This window comes from Anopheles funestus, chromosome 2RL (assembly GCF_943734845.2).
Source record: "Anopheles funestus chromosome 2RL, idAnoFuneDA-416_04, whole genome shotgun sequence".
NCBI classification, from domain to species: domain Eukaryota; kingdom Metazoa; phylum Arthropoda; class Insecta; order Diptera; family Culicidae; genus Anopheles; species Anopheles funestus.
Genome location: NC_064598.1, coordinates 77,005,125 through 77,031,145, shown reverse-complemented (window position 1 = coordinate 77,031,145; position 26,021 = coordinate 77,005,125). Strand labels below are relative to the sequence as shown.

Below are 26,021 nucleotides of genomic sequence, written 5' to 3'. Positions count from 1 at the left end.
CTTGAAGGAATATGGTAACTCTTAGTCTATTCTTCTTTTCTAAACGCCATGTTTACGAGCGACGTCTGCCTTTAAAAATCACTGGTGCCTTCCAGGATATTCCTGACTGTACATATCGGGATTTTATGGAACCTTGAATCAGGCAGTAACAGTGAAGCTATATTGTTCGAATTTACGAGTTTCTTCATACATACCTTCCCAGCAGGGTTTTACAAAGGCCAAAACTCAACACAACACACAACGACATGTAGTTTGTCTTCAGCTCATTTATCATCAGTCCAATCTTTGCGGCCCAGCGTTTGTGCTGATCTTAGTTCGTCGTTTCGCATAACACCTTCGAGAGCTATTGTGATTCGTCCCGTATTGTCCCGTATTATGAAACATCTTAATATACTTTACTAATTCGATAAGCGAACACAAAAGAAGTTATTTGCACGTGTGCTAACCATGCAACTAAAATGTCAACTAAACGATCGCGCGATGCTCCACATAAGCATAAACAACAAAGTGATCGTAACCTTGCTGTCAAACGGTACAAGCAGATACATCTTTACAAAAGGAAGAAACAAATCCGTCCTAATCGGTGTGCAGAATCTCGTCGAAACATTTTGTTACGCTTTCCCACTTTTGTACAAGATGCGTGCCGGAAATTGAGCACGTTCGGCAAGTTCTTCAGGCCCAATTAAACCTCATTAACCTCAACGGTGACATAACTGGTGATTCTCTACGTATATACACGCAGCTTGATTTAAAGTGAATAAAATGTACTACGAGGCACATAACCAATTTGTGTTCCCGTCTGAGGTAAGTAGCTTACACTAGTTACATTTATAGGGTGGTTTTTTTTTACAAATCCTCACCCATGTTTTTTTTACCCTTTCTTTTGGTTATGCTTGTCGCAGGGCAAACAAACGTGGGTCGTCAATATCGTAATTAACAGCGTCAGACTAAATGACGATTTTGACGATGAACACACGGGCCGGTTCGCTTCAAGCCATAGTCGTAACAGAAGCGGTCACGCATCAGTTCCTCGTCGGTGGTCCGCACGGCGTGCTACGATCGTAAGTAACTAACCAACAAACAATGTAAAGAGCAATTGAATTATGACCTATTTTTGAACCACGCTGGGCCCCTTCGTCGTGGGGCTTAAAATCGGTTTTAGATTGAAGCAAAACGACACCTGACAGTGTGACTACGTTAGCATCTTATTCGGTAGTGAGCATTCAAATGCTTAGCTCCATGTGCCATGCTTGATATGCTCGTTATGTAGCGCTCGAATCGAAAAGATCATACTGTACTGCTTCGTTCTGCTTCAGAAGGCATATTTTTGCCGATGTACACCACAAAAGGTACCTACCAAAAATAATTTTATGCTTGCGATAATTGTATGAGCTTAACCGTAACTTTGCATTACAAGTTATTTGTCTTCAGGTGGTAGGGAACAAAAAAAACTGAAGTGAAACGATCTGATTAAGCTGCTAAACGGCGCACTAAGACTAATTTTTTCAGTTCTTCCACGGAATGATTGATTCAAACATGTAACACAAACCATTGTGGGACAGACAGAGTGATACAACGAAAATGACCGCATTTTAGCACATACTTTCACGTAACGCCACTGCGCTAGTCCCGTTCGGATTTAGCATAGAGCGATGATCTAACGTAGATCGAGCTAGTAACCCTCAGCTCCAGTGTGGTTGCGCTCGATTGGAGACATAAAGCTAATAATACAGCAGTATTTGACGATCGGATAACTGCAGCTAATTGAATCGAATCGCTGTCGCCCACTTAATAGGCGTTTAAGCTATAAGCTGACAAAATAAAACCAATTCTTTGCATAGTTGTATTTATTTTCAAAAAATATTATACGGCACAGCATAATCTGATAATTCCTTAGCAAAGCATTGTAAAAATCACACGCCTAACGTACGTAAAAAGCGAACCCTCCTCCATGAGGTAATATGAGTGTAGTGTAGCTCTCTGTGTTTCTCTATCTCTCTATAATGTATTTCCATTTTCCCAGTCTAGCGACGTTGTTGGTCCCTCCGTAGTGTTTCAAAAGCATTCGATATTGTTTTTGATATCGTCAAATATTTTCTTCTCAATCGACGGTCGCACAATTCGATCGTTCGGGACGGATGATCCCAGGCTGAGGTACACCTGCTTCTTTAGCTTTTTGGCAAGCCGTTGTGCTAGATCTTGCGCACCACTACCATCCGGTGGGCCTATGATTGTGGTACCAAGCACGTCGGACGAGTTGTTTGCGTTTGGCATAGCTACCGCCATCTCATCAAACGATTCCGCCTTGTCTTGGCCGATGTAGATGAAAACCGAATCCTTCATCTTAAGTACACGAATGTTGTACATCGCTTCGCACACTTCCACCTGTGCGAGATGTGAGTGGAAGTTTGGAGCAACCATCTAGAAAAGGGATTGTGGGATTGTTATCGTATATTTTCGTATAAACAAAGAGAAAACATTACCTCTATTTAAAGGTGCAGAAAAATAACTATGGCAGTTTTTTTATCTAGTTTTCGAGAAGATACGCACACTATTTTTTGTATATGGCACACAAGTATGGTAAAATTAGCTTAATTTTAATCCGGCGTAAATGCGTTGGTTTATGTTGTTTAGATGACCGGAAAATAATTTGTTTACGTTTGGTAAGATTTGACACATTACCAACAAAGTTCAACTATTGGTCATGTTCGTACACATTTCTATTATTTTCAGTTTTATTCAATTTTGTTTTATGCAAAAATCAAATATAAAAAATTAGAAAGCATTTAAAAATTTACACAAATTGCTGCGCCAATATTAAAAACATTAACATAATTAAATATTGCGATATTAACTACACAGTGCGACGAGCGAAAACGGGCGAATTCATCCAAGACAAATTTAATTGTGTTGGCAACCAGTAGATGGCGCCAGTAGTTATATAGGAGAATTTCACATATTTGTGGCAGGATTTGAAAAACGTTAACCATTTTCATTTTTCTTGTTTGTTTTGTATTAACAGAAGAAAATTATTGTATTATATATTATGCATTGATACATGTTTTATTTACAAAATCTATTTTATATACAAAATTTCTATTGTTATAAGAAAAGAACGGCTACGATACATTTTAAACATATAAAAAATGAGATTTTTTCAGATTGATATCTCTCATCAGTGACATTCTAACCGGTTATCTGAAAATTATGTTAAAAGAATGTTTGGTGTGTCTTATGATGGTAACAACGCTACCATCAAATTACAACTCGTTACTAAAGAACATTAGTAAAATTTACAATCGTAGCTTGATCCTTCCTGTTTACCCTTTCCTAGCCATATTCAGCTCAATTGACACACTTCTCAACCTGTTTGAAATATAAAACCGTTCTTTGCCTGCTTTTTTTATTTTTTCCCTCCTCGTAGCGATCCCAAGCTGATGCTTGTGATTGTTTCAATTTAAACTAAATTTTGCTATCATTTCTTCAGCGAATTGTTTAAAGCTCCTTTCGTGCGTGTCTGTATTTTCTTGGACGGAAAAGCCTTTTTTTATGCCCAGGAGTTAAAGGATGTTCCTTAACATCTTCCGACATTTACTTGCCACCGCCAGTTTCATCCTCATCGTTTCGCTGCCAGCAGCCCGGAACGAAGGCCAGCATTCCGGACAAACTTACACCGGAAGGGGCCGACGAACCCAAGTGGAAAATAGAAAATGGTAAGGGCAGCGAGCCCCGGATGCTGTGGAAACTGTGCCCACCGTGCGGAATGGTGTGGACAAAAAGGATGGTTCCCCTGCCATATCCTCGCCGTGGCGGCTTTTGCTGAAAATGAAGATGATGATGTGCTTTGAGCCCGTTGCAGAAGATTCGTCCCTTTCACCCGTTCGAAATTCGCCCCCCCGCCGTCCAATTCCTTTCTGTGCCATCATTGAGTGGCTTCTTGGGTTTTTCGAATCACAGCGGTGAAATGGTGGCATCCGACGGGGCGAGAGAGGAAAAAAAAGACCCGAAGAAGGCTGACAATGCGAAGAAAGGATTCCTCCCTGCTATACCGATGCCGCATCGGTTGCGAAGAACAATGGGCCGAGTTTACTTGGCTCTCTTATTGAAGACACAAAAAGCCTTCATCAGGAGTAGGCGTTACTCGGTTTGTGTGAAGAACCCGTGTGCAAAGCGTGCAACAGCCAAAAGGGGGAAAAAATAAGAAGTTTACATCAAACACCGAAGACGATGATTCGCAAGCATTGGCCCTGCGGGGATAATGGAGTTTCACTTGCTTTGTTTGCAACGGGGTTCTCCATTTTCTTCTCGCCTATCGCAAAGAGAAAAGAATGGGGGGGACAAAATCGAATGGTGGTGAGATACGTTCCATTTTTCCTTCCTTCCAGTAGATCTTGCCACGATGACAAGAAAGCCCAGAAACTCAGGAACAAGTACGCACACACACACACTTTTCCGGTGGGTGAACGACAAAAGTTCGCTTACCGCATCTCCTTCCGCACGGTGTGTCCCGGTTTTCCTGTGCGCCTTTTCAAAGGCGAACATTCCGATGGAAATGCGTTTTATTAACCATCAATTGCGTGGATCAATTCAGGCGCACAAACCGTTCGGGAAAAGCGTGTCCCCGTGAGCGTGGGGGAACACAATCGGCGGAAACGGAGGAATGGAACTGTGTGTTTTCTGGTTTTTCGGAAGTTTGCCGAGGAAAATGACGTTAATGAAAACGATACAGGTTGTTTCGCGTTTAAGTAGTGCGGCGAGCGAATTCGACCGGTGTGGAAAGATGAGTGGGTTATTCGATTCACCGGGACAGGTAAGATGATAAACGATGCTTGATACTGTGATATCGGAGCCAGAAAACTAAGCATCTCATATCCACCGGCATGGGTTAACAAAGATTACAGACTACAATAAGGTTTAAATATTTTGTTTTGGCACATTCTTGTTTACTGTTCGAGAATAAAAATTTAAGCTTTAGAGTTTATTTTTTTATTTACTGAAAAAAAACCTGTATTAAATATGTTAAAATTGCTCTTTTGATGCACTGATTTAACATGCGTCGATTAATAATCATTTTAAATCAAATCATTTGGAAGTTGTGAATTTCCGTAACTGTGCAATTATGTGAATTTATTGACCATTTGTAAAGCAGGAATTTTTACGGAATATTGATTTTATGAGCATGTATTTAGCTCAGCGTGGCTTAATATAACTGCGGCAACGTGGCTTAATGTACTGAGCTATGCTTTTCCCATAAATAGTTTTGATTTTTCTTCTTCTTCTTGGCTTAACAACCTTACAGGTCACGCCGGCCATTTCTGGCTCACTAGACTTATTTTACCACGTAGCCGGATAGTCAGTCCTTGCTACGGGGGAACGGTCCGGATGGGATTTGAACCCGGTCCGGCCGTGTGGACTGGCGCCGTTTATCAAATGCACCACCGGACCGCCCCCGGTGCATCTAACAAAAGAAGGATTTAACTGATTCAATTGCTGCAGATATGACTAATACAAGGAGCTAAAACTCGTATCCTCGTTTGCCGGGTTAGTTTTTGCGTGCCCTCTTTCTCCGGTTTATTGATCCTCTTAGATCGAGAATCCTGGATTTGAACGATTTCATCGCTAGATATAATGCCCTTTACGGTTAAACACTCGAAGCTGAAGTCGCATCCAAAACGATCGTTGAATACCAAATTTTGAGTCAAAGATGAAGGGTTCTTTAGTACTATTAGATTTAGTACTATAAGAATAGCTTATTTACTAAATTGAGCCTAAATAGCGATAACTCAATCGCTTCTTGAAAACAGAAATCGGTTGATGAAAATCAAATACAATAAAAATTCGCGTGACGTTATTGGTTCATTTGCACCGTATCGCGGAATATTTTAAACCTATCCATAAAAATGGCCAGCTCCAGGAGACCCATTTATGTACACAGGAAAAATATTTGTTTTAATATTGGAAGCGTTAATTATGCCTTTAAAAACACTTGCGACTAAAAGGGCTTGCCATTTTTTCAACGATGTTCCACTGTTTCGGTTCTTAGGAATATTTATAATTAATTATTACGGTTTTTTTAAGGTAATTTTTAAGGTAAAATGGACTCCGTTCGCTCCAATTTTTCATAATTCAAAATTATTCAATTTTTCATAATAATTTTCATATAGTTTCACTTCTATTTTATTATTTTTTTGTTTCCACTGTTCAGAAGACCCATACCTTGATGTAATTAAAGCACAGTACAAAGCTTTTATGCCTATATGATCTTCGAAGTCTTTGGTGATTTTGAATATCATTCTAAATATTCTGCCAGTTCGGGAAATAACGTCTTAATAGTGGTTTGCGAAACTAAGAACGATAATATGTTAACCTGTCACAACTACATCATTTACTAAACACGTTAAAATCATTCATTAGATATGACGAATCAGAATGGTCACGTATAGTAGTAATAAAAATTTACGTCGTCTTCATCCATTTGGTACTTACGATCATGGAACATTTAAAGTGTTGATATGTGGGTTCAAATGCTACCAGAGATGATGATGGAAGAATGACACAAAATTCTATAACAAGTTGTATTAATTAATTTTGTATTTAATTTGGATCGTTACAACGATCTATTATTTATCTTTGGTTTCTACTGACTCCGTCGAGGAATGGAGTACAAATGAAGACATGTTAAAAAATTTATGTTTTCAAATATTTTTCCATTCCAAAATATATTGTACTTGTGTGGTAAAAATGCATTAGTCCAAAAACGAAACGAAATAATTTTATAATACTTTCCATTTTTCATCCTTCTCACCGTAGCGCAATATGAAAGTAATCAGCCAAAACTTAAGACAAATAATAAAACTGATTAAACTTCGCCCAGTTTCGTTCACACAGCGTAAAACACTTGTCGTACCGGCAGCGGCACAATGAAAGAAGATGCAATAAAAACACATTTAACACAATAATTTGTCCATCTTTCAGGCATCGCTGAGCAAACTAATTGCGAAACCATATGCAAATACTCACACCCAACCCTCTGCACAGACACAGAGCAAACCAAAAACAAAAAACACCCCTTTCAGTCGTATCGTAACGAAACATTATGTTCCTACGTTCATGTCGAGTGGCAAATATTAAACATACGCTTGTGCCCTTAGTTTCTACGCCTTTCCTTCCCCGGATGGTCCGACACCCACCGCGTAACTAATCTGAATTTTATTAAAAAAGTAAATAAGCAAACAAGTTAGGGTAGCAGAAGAGTCTAGTTCTGGTTTGTTTGCAGGTTGTAGAAGCTATAAAGACACCCGGGGGAAAAACATCACCAAACATCATCCCCTTCCGGAAGCTGCCTGTTGCCCTGTTTTCGGACATAAGAGGCAAGTGCACAACCCTTGCTCGTTTAACGGGAAGAAGAGAAGAAAAAAAAACGCCGGATCCCTTTTTGCCAGTAACACGCACCGACACGGAGTCATGTTTATCGGTTTGCTCAATTGATTGTAGCTGTGTGCCATCCTTTACCCTAACCTTCACAAACTGCAGCCTATTGAGAGGAGCCACGCCATTGATGATCCTTTCGAACCCTACCGACGCGTACCACGTGTGTCGTAACGGATAGGGCGAATTAACTTTTATTTAATAACCTCCGGATTTTCAACCCTCAGCAGCTGGAAAGGAATACCCGTGCTGGCAGGAGCTTACATTGATTATCCTTACCGTCGGTTTCAAATTAGAAGCAAACAATGGACAAGAGGTGAAAAAAGTGTCACAAGCACAACCTCCTCCTCCCCTCTAAAGGGACGTTCTTTGCACGTGCACTTGTTCCCTTCACACACACACACACTTCCCGGATGATCACGCTGATCATCATGATGATGATGGTTGTCGTTGGCTTCCAGCATATTACAACCGATGAACGCGTGTGTGCGTTCTACTCCTCGCTTACACCCGACACGGAGCTGGCCATTTATCTTTGTATTAATTTTATGAGCTATTAGACGTTTACCAGAAGGTTATGAAAATTTTTATTAGCTGCTCTCCGACCCACCTATACCACGGACTGCGCTGTCCCTACCTGCCCCCAATTGGTCGTATTATCATACGGTGCAGATAATAATTTTCCCGTCCATTCCATTCCATTCCATTATGACCGTGTGCAAATTTATTACCATCGCCCTTTTTCCAATGACGAACGTCTCATTCCGCTTGGAATGACGAATGGTTTGGTGATTGCTTAGCAGCAACAGCGGTCGTTTTCGTTTTGCTACGTTGGAAGGTATTTTGCTTAAAAATAGACACATTTTGTTATTTAAACGTTGGAAAATCTGTAACATAAAGGTTTATTTATGTTTTTACAGGAATTTTCTTAAAGTGCTTCACAATGGATAAGTGTTTTACATTCCATTAGATTAGAGCGATATTTTAGTTTCGATTCTGGATTTTATATTTAGTTCGTTTAGAGAGTTTAATATTTAGTTACAGTTTGTATATTTTACTATTTGTTTTTTTTTCGAATTTTTGTTTAAAATATTTCATTTAGTTTTTGTTTGTTTTTCGTGGAATCTTATTGATTTCTTGTTGTAAAAAAAAGGAATTAAAAAATTATTTTTGGTATTACAAACTAAAGAAGGTTTTGGTTTTCCTTGCCTTTAGTTCTTAATAGATGAATAGTGAGTCCTGCTCATTGGGTAAGGTTTCAGACATTTGGATTAAAATCATACTTAATTTACTATCCAAACAAATTTTTAAGTTGATTTTTTAGAATTACTTACTAATATGCTAATGCAAATAGCTCTTCACAAACAAAAGTTGTTACTTTACCAAGAAATCTTGTTCAAGCGATAAACACTCTAACCAACCCTTGGAAACAATCCCCCAAAAATACATCGTTGTGGCGATTTGGAACACTCACGTCCAGGCGACCAAACCCTTTTTTTCTAACGTTAAAATCGAACCATCTCCGCACTGGAGATCCTTGTCCTTTCTCTAACCGTGCCCTTCTGTCACGACATGAAGTCTATTGTTATGCTAGAATTTTATTAAAAACATATGAATAGCGATCGTTTTCAAAATTACTACCACACCCCACTCAGTTTCCACCCCACCAGTGTATGTGTGTGTGTGTGTGTATTTTTCCCTGAAAATCTTCTTCTTATAGGGTCACTTTTAGTAATGTCTCCCACCCACCCCGATTCGTTACACTTGTCGGTGTGTCCAGAGTGGTGCGTCCTCAACCCCCCACTGTCCTGTGTGTACACTTTTATTAGATTTTATTGGAAAACGTTTACCCTCTCTCAAATGCAGCATCCAACCGGAACCACAGACGGAGAAATGGTAAAGGGGGGGAAAAAGTGAAGGCGAACCGTACAAGAGGAAAAATCATTCCGAGCACGAACCGTACTCGTTCCACTACCGAAAGGGTCAGTTCCGTTTCGCCAAAAAAGGACTTACCGAGACAATGGATACTGTTCAAATGCGACAAGCGACAAGTGGGATGAACATAGGGCAATACAGACAAACACAGACACATGTCGGGGGAACCAAACCCGTACAGGATATGGTCCTTGTTTTCGGTCACCCAAAAGACATTTAGTGGAACGTCAGTGGCAGGATTTGAGGGTGTCGATTTCAATAAATTTTGCCGCTCGAACAGACGGAGATTGTGTCATCGTCACCCCTTCGAAGGCCGTGTTTAGTAAGGCTATGATCACACGGTCAGGTCCTTACCAATACGCAGAAAGGAAGCGGAATAAAGGCAATAGAAGAAAAAAAATCTTCGCTTCAAAAAGCGATTTGTCCAACTGATTATCCTGCTCACTTACGGGTAGGGGTGGAAAAATCAAATAAGCACTTCACCGCCAATACTACCAACGGGATCAACTCTGCCTTCGGGAGGGAAGTTCGATTTGGTTCACCCGTGCTGTACGCAATAATCTTGTGACGCGTGAAGCGAATTCACGTGTCGTCAGGATGGGAACAGGGCGGAAGAGCGAAATAATAACCTGTTTCTTGTCGTGTCGTTTCGGTACCGTTCCGCACTTCCGCATGGTAAGGGATTTTCGATTTTCACCCGGTACCACATTTGTCATCGGAAGTTATTATTAAAATGAAGAGTGATTAATGTTTGGTTGCGAAGTGGAAACACACGGGATGCTGCGGGAAGGAAGGATGGAAGGAAGGATGGAAATGTGAGAGGGAGTTTTATGGATTGTAGTGCTTAAGCTTCTTGATGGGTTTCATAATCTATGGAGGACACAACTTGTGCCCAGGTGTAAAAAAGTCTATTTGAAAGAGAAGAGATTAAGAAGGATTTCTAGGTTTATAGAACTTAAATAAAATAAATGCTTTTTAATAGGATAATATGCAATAGATATTGTAATGTTTGCAAATGAGTATTTTGGGTAATTTTTTACATTAATTTGTATAACTTTTTTGCAAATTGTATTAGCTTTTTTGCAACTCATATAAATGCTAGAAAGGTTTCCCAAAGCCAGAGTCCCAAAGTCTCAAACTGATTTGCCAAAGACCATTTGTAACCAATAAATAAAATTATTCTAATATCTAGTTTTTATAGAAATACCCAACAAACAAAGATCAAACACAAATTAATTGATGTGTTCGATAAAGCTATAAGAAGCTGTACATTAAAACTGGACCAAAATGTCCGTTTCGGTTCGTTGCTTACTACTCAAAAGATACCACTTTTCCAAGAAAACATTCAACTATTTCTATAACCCTACGACCGGATCGCAAATTCGCATAGCATTCCCAAAAGTAAAGCTGTTTTCCCGCCTTCCATCATCGATTTAATTGCAACTTACCAATCGAATGATTGTCAAGCAATCATTTATCCTTAATTCCAATGCCACGCTGGCGCTCCAGCTTCTTCCACCCTGATGCGGCTTCCTTACGGCTTAAGCACACTTCGCGAGAGCGCGAACTAAACGATAATCGTCAACGCATTTGGCTTCACAGCGACACGACACATTCCTGTCCTGCGAAATTGCGAACAAATTGAATTCACCCATGAAGCGGAGTTTTTCGGGGTGTAGTAGCTTCGAGCGACCAGTTCGACCGTCTGAATAAGGTCGGAAATTAACGGGAAGGGAAAGAAACCCCCCCCCCCCCCAATAGAAGATCGAAGCCAAACACCCATTTGCTTCCAACAACCCATTTCGGGGTGACGTGTTGAGGTCATTTAAAATTCAAATCAGAAGCTTCTTTGAATTCGGGACACCACGGTGGCAAAAGGTGGATGAAGTGAATTTATAAAACAAAACGCCCGAGCAAAACCCAAACCCAGAAGGTTTTATTTTGCAAGGTAATAGCCCCTTATCAGCAAAAAAGAAAAACGGAATGATTTTTGCCGAATGTGCTTTTGCTTCAAGAGCGCAAAGTTACGGAGGCACTTCTGTGACCGCGCATCACCTAAAGGCGCTATAAATAAAGCAATAAAGCGGCATGATTGAAAGAGCCGATGCTGGCTTAGAGGAACTGAAGTCCACCATACGTACATTATTCGGGACCTACCACCCAGATGCGCATGTGGATGAGAAATCTTGTTAGCACGAAAGCTTCCGCGTTTACACGCGTAGACATCGCGTTTGGTGAGGAGAAGTTCCCAGTATCCCGGTACCGGTGCTAATAAATATTTACTCTTATCAGCGATGCTTCTTTCAGGAGCAGCTACAACAAACAGAAGGATAAGCGCGGATAGCTGCTTCCACCTAAAACCGTGGCCGATATCGGAAGCTTCCAAGTGGTACGTAGCTTTTACGCTAACAAGATTCACCCGGCTGAGGGGCAGACCCTGGAGACTCAGTGACTCCACTGGGTTCACACAAAATGCTCACCTTATATACCCAACCAAACCAAACCAGATCGGTCGTTATCATAATTGAGTTGATAACAATTTTATTTGATTCCCGTACGCAGCACCGTACACCCGTCGCCGTCGGTTCAGATGCCGCCCATTAACCATTAGCATTTGCGTCAGAATCTGAACCTGAATTTATTGATCTCGGATGCTTTACATTTTACGTGCCGGGGGAAGCTTAGATATTCTATCGCTCTTATTTGGGTTTGCCACCCAAGTTGCCGGTGAAGAATGTTTCAATGTTGTGTTCGGGTTCCTTGTGCTGTGCGATTCCAATATCGCCGGTATCGGGGGGTTTGTTTTCCCTCCATATCGTGTTATGTTTTTGTGCGTTTGACTGGATTTTTTGGAGTTTTCCAATCAAGGCTGGACTGATAGTGAGCGGGCGGTGGCATTTTTTGTTTGCCACCTGTAGGAGATATAGGTGTGCAAAAGCTTTGGCGGATTTCGGAACTGCTGTGGTGGTAATTGGTAATTTATTAATTGGTTTTTCAAGAAAAAAATATCGAAAAAGGAGCTAGGCTACATATTTGCAACATATTTGAATAAATAATATTGCATATTCTACTAAGTTCTTTTAAGTTCCTGAGTGATCAACAGCTACAAATTCTAGTTCTTATTCTCTAAGTTAAATATTTTTTTTTTTATTTTAAGTTGTCCCATTATTGATCCTATTATTTCAAGATCATAAATATCTTTCGCTAGTTATCGGTAGCGGTTGTGGCTTTGCCAACAACAACAACACACCATAACAATTCCAAGACCACCCGAAACCGCCAAGGAAAGGTGACAGCGCTGGGTGATCGCAACTGTCAACCAAAGACACCGCTTTTAGCTATGTTCCCGTGAAACTGATCTCACGTACCGTGGAAAATGTCGAAGGAGGAAAGAAAACCAATCAAACAACTGCACAGAAGTTGGGTGAATGCTTTCAGGTTGTAGTCTGTTGACCACCGGGAGCTGCTACAACGTTCAAACTTCCATCCCGAACCTAGTCATTAAGATAACGCCCGCCGGAAAGGTACGGGAAGCACATCGGACCATTCTGTGGCTAAAAAGCCAGTAGTCAATGAACGGTTTACAATGTCTCTCGGTTGTCATCGTGAATTAAGATACGGGTTCGATCCGTCGGCCCGGCCACGCAGGTATAAAGCAAACGGTTTGTCCTGATCTAGGAAACCGTACAGCAGATTTCGATAATTAAATTCTTAACGAAAAAAAAGGTTCCAGCAACGGTTACGGTATCTTACGGAACCGATCCTTAGCCAGACACATACACTACCCGCTAGAGCGGTGCGTTAGGTAACTGAAATGCCACCCGTCCAATAGTCCATCTTTGAACGCGGGTGTGGGGGGATGGATTTTATGATATGTTTCGGTAAATTTTTACTACATTCCAGTTTAATTTTAATGAGAAGAGCTGCTGGAAACCAGCAGCTATGCCGTGTGCGTCAGTATGCGCGACCACGGTCATGTTAATTGAGTAGTTGAGACATTCCAGAAACCCCTTTGGCAAACCAAAAACATACCGAAAACGTCCCGATTACGAACTCGGGGAATCGGAATTTGAAGCAGTTCATTTTTGATAATTTTCTGTCACAAATGTACACACGTTTGTTTGTGTGGCGTTGCTTTTGTGTGCGGTATGTAATGTAATCTAGGCGCTCGAGCGGACATTCTTGTCCATCCGTTAAGTGAACGTTTTTTTTTGTGTGTCGGATGGTAGAAACATTCTTTCGACTTTCGCCGTAAGAAACATGGATAGCGAGTTGTGAATGTATTTGAAAGATACATTCAATAAATAACCTCATTTTTTGTTAATATGTGATGTACGTTTAAACAACTCAAATAACACATAATAATAATTTAAGATTATGTTTGACATTTAGTGTTAGTAGTTTGACACTTTTTAACTGCCATTTTCGTCTGCTTGTCATAGCTACTGCCATCTAGTGGAATTAATTGAAAGTTATGTCAGAATTATCATTTTTCCCATTTTAATTATATTTTTGTTTCTCCCAAATTAACTTCCCATTCTAATAAAGCTATTAATATTAGCGACTAGGATAAGATTGTTTATCTCCCCTTTTTCCTTCATCGAATGTGTTTAAAAACGAATTTTTATTTCTTTCTTATCAATTGTCTGCTCTCTTACGAACTAGTTAGCTTTATGATTTACAACCTGCTGTTTCCCGCTTATCTATAATTTCTTTCGATTATACACATTAACAAACTGCTTATCACTCACCGGTTGGATGGAAAATGAAAAATAGCTCTATTAAACCTGGCGGTTTTTTCTCCAAATGGCAGAAACGAACCGCCTTCACGCTTCGAGTGCGTTGCTTGTAGGTGGCAACGGCTATCTCAAGGGTGCCCGTTTCCAATTTCGTGGAAATGATTGTACGCATTAATAGGTGAAAACCAACAGCAGGGGAGCACACAAAGCACACAATCAAAAGCCTTCACTTCCTATTGGTTGATTCGACAGCAAATGGGAAAACTGCATCTCTTCCGTTGCAGTTGCTTACGCACCGTGAGCTGTCTGTGGCAGTTTTCGAATGCAACACGCTTAGCTGCATCGCTCATCGAGCTGGCCAGGTAATTAAAAAGAAAAAATAAAGTGGCACAAATAAAACAAAAAAAAAACACACACACACAACCGAGGGAAAACTCCTCTTGCTGAGAGACCACTCTTGCCTCTATGTGTGCACTAATTAGTGAGCTGTTGGACATTTTTGTTACGTCCGATACGGAACCCTCCGATGCTCGATTTTGCGATTAGTTGCTTCGCACCCCACCAAAGGGTTGTCCCTCAAGATCCACGGGTCGGGTCGGTAAGGGTTACCTGTTTTCAGCGCTTTTCTTTTCTTTCACAGACGAGGCGATTTTCGCACGGCCATTATACAGCGTACGGGACAGGGCGCGTAACGCTCTTGGAGTAACCACCCCATAGCTTGAGCTCACTATTGACGCTTTATTAAATTTCCCTTCATCAGTGTAAGCAACGAGTTTTTTTGTTTCCTTTTTTCCCAGCATCAACATTGGCCCCGCGATGGAAGCGATTAACATTTTTTGGCAACAGCATCTTCCTGCCCCAAAACTCAGTCAAACTCCTCCGTTTTGTGCTGCATTGTGCGTGCGTAACGAATTCCCTTTTTGGACATAATCTCAACTGAGCTTGTGTAGCAGTATAGCAGCAGCAGTCCATCAATCATAGGACGCTTAAGAAACGGTTCACCTTCTTTTGTAGCGCGCCCTTAACAATGGTCGCCCATTAGCATAAAACCCCACAGAAACTTTGTGAGTGAGCTCCTTAAATTAGAATATAATTAAAAGTCACTCAAGTAAAACACACTTAGGACACACCGCAACGATGGCGGGCAATGGCTGAAGATTGACATCCTTTACGGATCGTTTTTACGAGCACAAGGTACCAAACGCCAAACCATTTTTATAGCTAAAGACCGGTGCGTTTGTTCGCCATGTTTTGTTATATTCCGTCAACTCATTTCAGCAGGGAAAAGGAAGGTCCTTAAACCCACCCGGATGCCGTGTCTTGTGTTCGTAAGCCTTTGAAGGTAGAGAATTTATGAAAACGACCAAAAACTCACCCCCTCATATATCCTATCCACCACTCCCTGTTGGCCCTGTGGAAGGGTTGATTTTATTTAATTATCTTGCTGTAACGCTGAAGTTATGAGTATCCGTTTGGGGCGTGTTTCTGTTGGCTGTCTTACTAAAAAAATTTTTGTTTGTCTTTCCAGAGGTTTTTTTTCGTCCTTCTTTCAATTGCTTCTCTACGATGCTTGCTACTTCTTATATTAACCGGGTGGGTGCAACGGTTAAGATTCCTTATCACAAAGGGGCGCTCGGTTTAATTATCCTGCTGCGGGACTGTTGGTGTTGCAGCCACGTTTGACATTCTATGGAGATTTCTATGCTTTGCCGGTTTCGAAAAAAAAACAAATTAAAAGGATACACTAAAAGAATAAAACCATTGTAAACGAAGGCGATGTTTGTGCTAATGAATTGTTACGGAAGGTTACAAAAGAAAGATGTTTATTAGAAGCTGACGTTACAAGTTACAAGTGAAAGGGTGAGCTTAGAAACGAACAAGACAAGCGTGTAAGGTACCCTTTGCGATCGTAAAAAATGCGTTCCACACGGCACGTGGATGAATATAAACTTTTATTAACCAGCTGGATGGTGTTATTAGTTTAGTGTGTTGTTGTTAGCCTTTATGACAAGCATTTTTCCTTCTGTAGAAATTTCAACACAATGGAAAGTGATCGCGTTGACGGTCACGTTGCAACCTAGGTGCCCACAATAGCATGATTTAACTCATTCTTACGCTTGACACATTCACTAATGCATCGATTGCATTCGCGAAATCCGGTCATGCAATTTGCATTGAGCGGTATTTCAATCGATTCCTAAACCGGATTCGGTACGCATTTTCACCAAATGTCTTACGCGTAGAAACAATTAACGTGTGACTATCAAACGGCGGCCCTTTTAGAATGTTGATGTGCGTACGATAAATGCATCCCGAGCGGTTGGGATCGATCGATTGGTACACAATGGTACGCACATTGCTTTGGGAGTGGAATTTGCATTGGATTTGAAATTTGTGCTAATACCATTGATTCCGCCATTTGCTTTGAATTGATTTGTCTAGTGTCGATGTACAGGAGGAAATCACATTTCAACAAACGTTGTGTGTGTGGGGGAGTGTAAATAATTTTGAAACCACCCGGTTCCTGCGAGAGATGGGTGCAGAGATACACGAAACACTTTTGCTGCTAATAGTAGTGTCCTATCTTCGTTTTAGCGAAATCGTAACACTGCTCACGCTTCAAGTCCGGTCGGTCTAATGAACCCCAAATGTGTACGGGAAATGTAGTTTTAATTAAAATTTCACCACCCACATATGGAACCCCTTTGGGGATGGTTCACATATCGAACCAAATCTGCCCGCTAGTTGCACCATTAATGCTGCACCGGAAAGCTGGTGCCAACCACCGTTGCCAGTGCAGTTCAAGCTCATGCAACTTGTTTTGCAGTTGATCGATCAATTAGGAATATTAGGAATTTGTCTTGCTTTGGTACGGTGCTGTACGGCTTCACGCATCTACCGCTTCCACGAATACGGGGTGGTGGCTTGTTTTGGGTCGGTTTGCCCCTAGTAGGGGATGATACGGTGTGCTAGCTAATTTGTCTGGAAACGTATGCGTGAAATTCTACTCCTTTCTGTATATTTATGTACATGGATAGAAGGAAGCATCGATGGCATCGCCTAACCGTAAAGCTGGGATGTATGCGTAACGAAAAAAGGTGACTGCAAGATGCCCTTTGCATTGGAGAGACATGTATAGAGTGATTGTTGATAAAAAGGAATTCTTGCTAAAACTCTACATTAATTAAGTATAACATACTGTCGAGGAATTCGATTGCTTCTAATTCTTTTGGGAATTAAAAAGGAGCCCTGGTGATTTTTTTCAATCTTAAGTTTTCCATTTGTTAATATTTACCGTACGGATTTAAATGATAAAAAAGTTTCAAAACATTTATTTTTTTATTTTTCTATTAAGAAATTATTCTTATTAAGCAATTTTAATATTATTTTGTTATTTTTGATTTCAATTTTTATATTTTTTTGGATACTACTGTACTACACCATAATTAACGGTGTCGGATTAACGGATTAACCGGGTGGTCGTATTAATCGGATGCCTTCAAAATGACATTGTTGAATTAGTAAAATGTCAACGTAATAATTTCTACGATTGAACTACTAACATGTTTTAACTCGAGTTTTTACAAATAGGTATTTTTTATTAGATTTTTTTTATTCTCTTTCCTCTCTCTGTCTCTGTCTCTTTTTTTCTATTTACAATTTTCGCCAATCTTTTACTTCTTTTACTTTTATGGTTTAGTAACAAAAATGAAAGTACCGAAAATGAAATTATTTCAGTATAGTAGCTTTCTTTGAATTTATACATTCTACTTAACCAATATGACTTGTCTCCTCCATAAACTATATTTTCATCGCGGACGTCTTTTGCTCAATGAGCCAAACATGTTATTAAATCTGTTATTTTATATGATACATAAATATCAGTTCAATAAAATATTCAGTAGAAAATTCCCTGGAAAGAAAGTTTCAAATTGGAATTGTTATTTTAATAAATATATTGAGTAAGTGGAAATCAGATTATAAAACAACAAAGGGGTAAAAACTATCGAAACAAATTATTAAGAAATGGTATTATCCAAACAATGGTAGCAGATTGCAATGCTGCTCATTTACAAGCAAAGCTGTTTGTAGCAAGCAGTAATAAACAGTATTTACTTATTAAAATGTTTATTTTTTAACACGAAAAATACTGCACGCGACATTCCATCCACCTCTGGTACACTTGCACAGTGAATTAAAATATTTGTCCATTGTTTGTGTTTTTTTTTTGCTTCTTTCGTTAAACATATCCATCTCTTCTCTACCGCCATCACTCTAGCACGCTATACATGAGTTGATGCGCGTCAACGCCTATGACGACCGCCCTGCCGATTCCCAACAGGAAAATCCACTTGGTGCAGTGTGGGGCGGATGCCGGATGGTAAAAACCGAAACACGGAAAACACCCACCGAAACGGAGCAAGCAATGATAAAGATGCATAAGAATATGCGCACACTTTGGCACGCAGCATTGGCGCCATCTCGTTCCCCAACGGGTCAACGAAAGTCTTGCCATCTCCGTTCAGGTTGAACTTTGGGAAAGGAAATGCGTTTGAAGGGAGGGTGGGGAAGAGTGCTCAGGTGGGGAGGGGGGATATAATGTTACCATCTCATTTCACTGTTCGCCCCCCCTGGTAAGCATTATCCTTGTTTGCGTGAAAGGTGTACGTGTGTATACATATATACGGCCAGATATATTATGGCACCAGAATATGGCAGCAGAATGTGGCAAGGTGGAGATGATGCGGTATGGCGGTGAGAAAATATTACTAACTCTCGAATATTTGATAAGTTTCATTAAAAATACCAACCAAACATACCACAGTGGTAGTATTATTTTTTTGGGAGCTGCGTATCCATTTGTGTACGTGTCTCTTGCTGTTCTGTGATTGAGTGGAACGGTTCGTTTTGTTGGATACGGTTTGTCGTACACCTGCGGGTGTCCCGATTCGCGTAGCACCGTCGCACACACAGCACCGTGAAAAACTTGCGTGGAAAGCGCAACCTGGTGTGCCCGGTGGAAAATTGTTTTCATTACATATTTGTGTCATATTCTATTTTTTTTTGCTGTTCTTTGCTGCTGCCCTTTTTACTTTCGCTTCTTTCATCGTTACTGATCTTGTTTGTCATACAGCTGCATTTTTTTTTTGGGTAGAAGATAAAACATACACTCGCACACAAGCTCAGTTATGCTGAATGTACAGTTTTTGGGACATCATAAATTAATTATAGACATATTTCACAACGTTCCGACATTCATCATTACTCTATGCGCGTCCACAATCCGGAAACATGCGGTCTCAGGATTAATGTTAACTAACACAGTTAAAAACATTTTCTTTCGTTCCCAATTTTTTTTGTGTGTCTTCCATCTATTACCTTTTTGGGATGTTGGAGTTTTCCTTTCTTTACCCGTGGACGATTAATTAGTTCGTAAGATCTAACCGTCTGTGTTGCGTCTGGAATATTTCACACTTTACTTATGAAGGGGCAAGGAAAGATATTCAAATCTTCTAAATCCTTGTTTATGCATATAACACTTCAGAAAGCAATTAATAATGAAGTAATAGGAATATTTTCTTATTGCAGTTCGTTAAGGTTTTTCGGTTTATGAGGGGAGATTTAATAGGCAACTTCAAAATATGCTACATATTATAGCATCTAATATCTGAGAACTAAGTAAAAGCCCCAAGAGATCATGTACATACACAGATTATAAAGCATCTTCTACTCCTGCTAAACGTATGGATAGCTAAGCTGCAATCATGTAGTATAAACGCACTGTGATCACGTGCTCTTAGGTCACACCTTAGTACATAAATGTCAGAATGTAAGTAAAGTACTAAATATGTTGTTCTAAAAACATAAAAAACCGCGTCAACTTCTTCTTTGTTTATAGTACATAAATCAAACTTAAAAAACATTTTTTAATTAAAACTAATATTCTGACCTATCTCTATTGGTGTCAAACCGTCAAATTAAGACTTCTAGCTACCTTTCCACATCACACTCTTGCGGATAAGACCTCTTTAGGGCCTCTTTATCAAACCTCCAGAATATATTTTATTTATATTTGCACCGCATAAGCATTCGTGTGTCATTGGTACGGACGCTCATAAATAATTGATTCGCGTTTCTATAAATATAATGACACACTTATTTATGTACGCATACGCATACATGATATGATCATGTAGTGCTGTCATGATGCACCCGGGTATCACTATCAAGCGCTAGACTTATGGCTGAAAACGGGAAAACAAAATTGGAAAGCATAGCAAAAACGAAACCTTTTTTTCATTCTTGCGTCCGGGTTGCGGACTACAAAAAAGGTGCAACGACAATGAATTCTCAATCGAGCCCGAAGAGGTGCCCGGTCGGTTCAATTGTTGTGACATTCACGTTTCGCAGACACTCCGCACGCCTGATGACGTATCGTTGCGCGTGGCCCAATCTGCTTTGCAATTCAACAGTTTAGCTGGTTCCCTGTGTGTTTTTTTTTGCAAAGTGCACAGGATGACTTCCGACTCGTTCGACTCGGGTATGATCCCGTTCTTACTGAATGCCGGTGTTTGGGGGTTTAGCATTAATAAAACAAAAAAAAGCGAACATCAATACTACCAGGTGGCAGCTAGCACACGTTATGCTGCCTTTGAAATAAATGTGTTTCTTTTCGGGGTTTTTGTTCTCCGTTTGGATTGCATCATTGTTTCGCAAGGACCTCAACCTGCATTTGTGCTTGTTGGATTTTTTTTGTTTTAAAAGACATCTGTTTTTGGGCTACACAGTTGCTGTCAAAACGATAAATATTCAAAATGATGAAGTGCAGTTTTAACGGTCAATAATTGGTTCCCCTTTTTTTGTATGGCCAGTATTATGGTTAAACATGAAAATTATTGTTTTAATATGAGTTCACGGGAAAATATTTTGTTCTCCCCACAAGGGCCTCTAGATGTCTCCAACATCTGGATGCTTGAGGATCGTTTAAAGCACGAACCCCTACGGGAGCCAATCTAATACTACCCCGGGTACGGTTGTTTACGACGGTATCATTCTGATCGATTCTTCGAAACCGGAGATCCCAATCGTAAACTAGACCAATTATCACCTAGAAAAGTCAACAGCCGAATGCACAAACCTTGGTGGCCTATGTCAAAAGGTTCGGGCACCCTAGTTTGGCGATCCCAAGGGAATGTAAGATTATCGGAACACTCGTAAACTACGGTCTATGGTCGGAGGCGGAAAAGCTGCCGAAGGTCGTAAATTTGGTGATCGTTTGCATCGAGTGGTTTTTAGTAGATTTCCTTACCTTTGTTGCTGCCCTCTATAATAATAATTTCTATCTTCTTGATTTACAACCCACCACCTTGTTGTTGATACGTTGTTTTGTCTTCGTGATGACAAAATAACATTTTACTTGCTCTTTAGACTCTGGACCCAACTCCTCAACACAATATCCAATATCCTCTGGGAGCTTCCTTTTTTTGTGGCTATTGACGGAGTCTTACTGCACATCGTGTTTAGCTGTTGTTTGCGTGTGTATTTCAGTGTTTTTGGCTTTCACTACCGCCACGTGACCTCATCACATACAAACACCCATGTTCTATTTTCGATCGCCCGATCGAGAATTCCCGCCCCGAGAACGGGAGAAGGTAATTGTCATCGGACTTAAAAATAGTGAAAATCCCGAACAATTACCAAAAACCAAGGGGAAGTCATGGTGCGATGGTACGGGTACTGTACGGAACGGTGGTAAGAACATAACAACTCCAGCCCAAAAACGTATCGTTCTCACTGGCGCACGAGACTTACGAGCGGGCCCCCCATTTTCCCATTTGCTGCAATGTGAAAGCGATGCTTGCAGCGTTGGAAAAACAATACCACGATCGAGACACAGCCACGGTGGCGAATGTCTGCAGCGCCGAAGCGGTGTCGCAGCATCCCATAAGCCGCCGGAAAAACAACGTCTCGCGGCCGCAATTTATGCCGCGGTGAAAGTCAGCTGACGCTGCAGTCAGCTTCGTGCAGGGAAATTGTTTCGTTCGCAGCGTTGCAACAAACAAAACAGAAAACAAACGAAATGCGCGAACTGCATCGGTCGATGGGTGCATCCGTTCGGCCGGATTGTTGGATAATTTTCACCCGCTTTTCTACCAAACGGGGGACAAAAGGAGGGGGATAGAAAGTGCCATCTTCTTAAGGCCGTGGTTAGCAGAACGGCCAGCTATTGCCTGCTGCTGCATTTGTAACTATTTTCCGACTGTCGACACGGGTACGGTCTTTTTTAGGGAGCGAGTGAAGGATGGAAGCGAACTTCAAATCACTCTTACCATGAATGAATGGTTTGCGCACGTGAGAATGAAGTAGCTTACGGTTTCGTGAAACGTCCGTGATTCGTCCGACACGTGGTGATGAAGATAAACGGCTCGCTTAACACTGAATTATGTTGACACGGGAGAAAAAGTGAGCAGCGGAAAGTTCCGAGCCCTACACATCTTGAGACAATCCACGAGGGAAATCACCAAATTAAAACACAATTAAATGTTTTAAAAGGTTTGATTTTACGAGAAGCTTTTAGTGTAATGAATTGATATGTTTATGGAACACGCGACAAATGTGATTGAAGAACTTGTACGAAAGATCAAATAAATATCGTCAGATGTAGAAAGTAATTTAGAATATGAAGCAATTAATATTTTAAGTATAAAAAATGATTATCTTCATTCATATTTGTTAACTATAGATTTTTAATATTTCCTTAGACTGTCTGATTTAAATAGGATATGATAGTGAATTTAAAAGGATAATTTTGCATTAAGTACCCAATTGCAGTCTCATTAACATTTGGAAGGGTTGATCATGCAATTCCCTTTCGGCAATTCATCAGAATAGCACAACTACAATTACAAAAGGGCGTGCAGAAATTCAACACTTGTCTCATGCTTCACATACGGCCCAGTTTGTGTCATATTTTTCCTTAATCCACTTTTTTCTTTACACTCCAACGGTTTGGAAGTGTATTAGAAGGACCGGGGGTTCTTAACTTGCTCATTCTAATTTGCCCGCTAGAAACGTGCTTGGAGAATGTCAAGAATCACGGCACGTCGTCTTTCGCTCGTCGCAAGACAGACAGCCATATAGTGGCCACAGCCGATAGTGCTAGAGAACCAGCGAGGACCCAAGCGTTCCGATCAGAATTCCTCGCATCGTCAATGGCTGCTCTCGGCGTGCCGGACGATCCACGTGACATCGGTGACAATCCGCGCGGTTGTTCGTAGCGTCGGCTAGACCCAGAAACCGATCGATGAAGTTTCTAATTTTACACTTCAAATTCACATCCACCGACACATTTGCAGCGTACGAATCGAATTACAATACAGAATTTCACTCTTCACAGGGGGACTTGCTTTTTGGGGAACTTGTTTAATTTTTGCTTCCACTGTAAGCATTCAGACATACCCGAAGGAGGTCAATACGGTGTGCACCCTAACGGATGCAGCGAACGAACGTAATCGACCAACTAAATATAGAGAAAATTAAGGAACAAAACCAAATCTACTAAGCAGACACTACTAAGTGGAGAGAGAAAAAAAGAAAAGATAAAAACGTACACAGACGCAAGTTCGTTTCAAATCAAATTGGACGTGTGTCACTTTCGCCACCAAGTGGTGAAAGTGAACCGTACGCACGATGGACTGAAATGCATCCGATGCTATTGTGTCTGGGAAAGGTATGGCTATTTTTTTTTCACCGAGTATACTGTACAGTAAAGAAGAATGCTAAGCTAAGCGAATGCTTTTCCTTTTTCCACGCTTCAAGACTGGAAATACAAAAATAGATCTCCTGAATCTCATTTACGTTTGTTAATTGTTTACCCACCACAACCCAGCAACAATTTATCATTGAAATTAAATATGTTTTTTTTTCAACATTTCGTAGAGAAAAAACTATAGAGCTCATTATTTGAATACGATGAAAGATTCCAAAATAACTTTACAAAAAAAAAGCAAATTGGAAAAAAAACTGCTCGAGCGCAAGATCACAGGAAATAATCAGAACAACTAAGCGTAATTAATCAAATTAAATAATATGACAGGAGCGTATTCTGTGCAGAAGAAAAAAATTATACTGGAACGCCGAGAAAGTGGTCTATGAAGCAAAAAAAAACACGATACCGCCACTAGATGAATCAGATACATAGTTGTGCACAGTGGGATCATGCCAATGCCGAAGGACTTAATAGGACTTAATAGAAGTATTCTATTTAGTAGAGAAATTTTAATTTTTCCGTAGTAAAAATAACATTTTCCTTCAAGGCTTCTGACGTGTTTAACATCAACTAGAATTAAGCAGTTTGTAAAGATTTTTTAAAAAACAATTTTACCAATCTACGTTTGTCATAATGTATTAATGAAGTTCTTGTTGTCCTTCTTTTGATATTTGATTTACGAGCATAGATGACTACTCACTCAAATCGATAAGAGAAATGAAAACTATTTCATCGAAGTTTTCCTTAAGTTAATTAATATTTTGCTCTACAGATATATCCAAAAACTTTGATCTAAAACCATGATAACTGTCCCATAGTTCTGTGACTGCTTTGGAGATCTGCTAGCTGCGAACGGAACCAGATGTGACATTCCTCCGTTACAAACCGAGCGTACAAAGGCATGGCAGCATATTTTTCATAACTATCCCTACGACCAGAAATGACGAAAAAATAAATCTCCTAAGCGACATTCACACACACACACACAGTGCGCGAAGACTTTTGTACGCATTGTTGAAGCGAAGTGAAAAAAAAACAACAGCAACCGATCAATCGATCCTTCGTGTCGGGGGCCCTTTAAACCGGATAGGAAAATCGCTTTCCTCGCCGTTTGCCGGTGCGGAACAAACAGCTCCGCTCGCAAATATCTGATTGATGGTTGCCGCCATCGCGGGAATCGCGTCACCAAACCACCACACAACCGCCACTAATGCGCGCGAATCATTTCATTTGACATCGATTCCTAGAATGGTTCCGACCTGCCGATGCCGATCCCGTGGAAACGGGGAGCGACATTCACGATCGATTATCTTGCCAACGCACTAGCACGTTGGGGAAGAAAGCCTTTGAGCAACGTTACGAATGCGTATCGGCATCCACCGGGATCAATAAAGTAATTACGGAACTGCCCGTAGATTACGGTCCAGTATCATCACTAGTTTTGCGGATCGGAAAATCCAACGTGACCGATACGCGTAACCCGTTAGAGCTTGGTTCGTTTGATACTGGCACTGGAAATGGGCACAATGTTGCACGAAGGGCGAAATAGCGACATGATCAAGCTTATCCCCATAGACTCACCTTCGATTATCTTCAATTAATCCTGTAAGCTTAATGATTCATCCATCAATGTGTACACGATGGCCTCTTTTTTTTTGGTTGTCCTGCATCACGCATCTCCATAAGGATGGATCGTTTCGCGTTCCCATGCTAACGGGAGCTTGTCGAGCCGGTTAGAACAATGGTTTTTGCACATAATTTACTCCGATTCGATTCGTTCGTTCTGTCTGTCCTGACTTTTTGGGGTAGGGATTGGATTTGTATGCGAACTCCCTTATATCCCGAAAATATCCACAAACCATTCGATGAGAACCAAAGCGCTAAAACGGTTTACTGTGCTGCTTTTCCAGTGAAGCTGCGTTCCTCGTCACCGTTAACAGGGTTACTGGTGGAATTCTTATCCCCAGAATCGGATGGGGATCTTCACCTAAAACCGATCGATTCACTCTTCACTTTCAGCTTGAACCAAACGAGAAGGATGATCAAACAAACAAAAATACACACAGAAACAACCGATCAGGGTCGTTTTTTTTTTTTTTTGGCTGAGGATTTCAAAGTGTTTAACTTCTTGATTTTTTTTTTACATTTCT

General features: G+C 40.5%; 3 protein-coding genes across 4 annotated transcripts in view; 1 reads left to right on the top strand and 2 right to left on the bottom strand.

Annotated features, from left to right (window-relative positions):
* The window catches only part of LOC125763899 (uncharacterized), a 337,203-nt gene that overhangs the window by 264,893 nt on the left and 46,289 nt on the right, over positions 1 to 26,021 (bottom strand). The gene's annotated exons all lie outside the window — the stretch shown is intronic.
* On the top strand, positions 201 to 25,675 carry LOC125764009 (uncharacterized). 2 transcript variants are annotated; one of them, XM_049427771.1, is made up of 3 exons: positions 201 to 804; positions 903 to 1,061; positions 24,644 to 25,675. In XM_049427771.1, the coding sequence occupies exons 1-3, from the start codon at positions 763 to 765 to the stop codon at positions 24,665 to 24,667; spliced, it is 225 nt and encodes a 74-aa protein (XP_049283728.1). In that variant the 5' UTR covers positions 201 to 762; the 3' UTR covers positions 24,668 to 25,675. The 2 variants fall into 2 exon arrangements, with proteins under 2 accessions (XP_049283728.1, XP_049283727.1); XM_049427770.1 differs by lacking the exon at positions 24,644 to 25,675 and adding an exon at positions 15,631 to 17,351.
* Positions 1,830 to 2,660, bottom strand: LOC125764006 (uncharacterized). The gene is made up of 2 exons (XM_049427766.1): positions 2,484 to 2,660; positions 1,830 to 2,421 (listed from the first exon to the last, which is right to left on the bottom strand). Exon 2 carries the CDS (start codon positions 2,419 to 2,421, stop codon positions 2,056 to 2,058), a length of 366 nt encoding a protein of 121 aa, XP_049283723.1. The 5' UTR covers positions 2,484 to 2,660; the 3' UTR covers positions 1,830 to 2,055.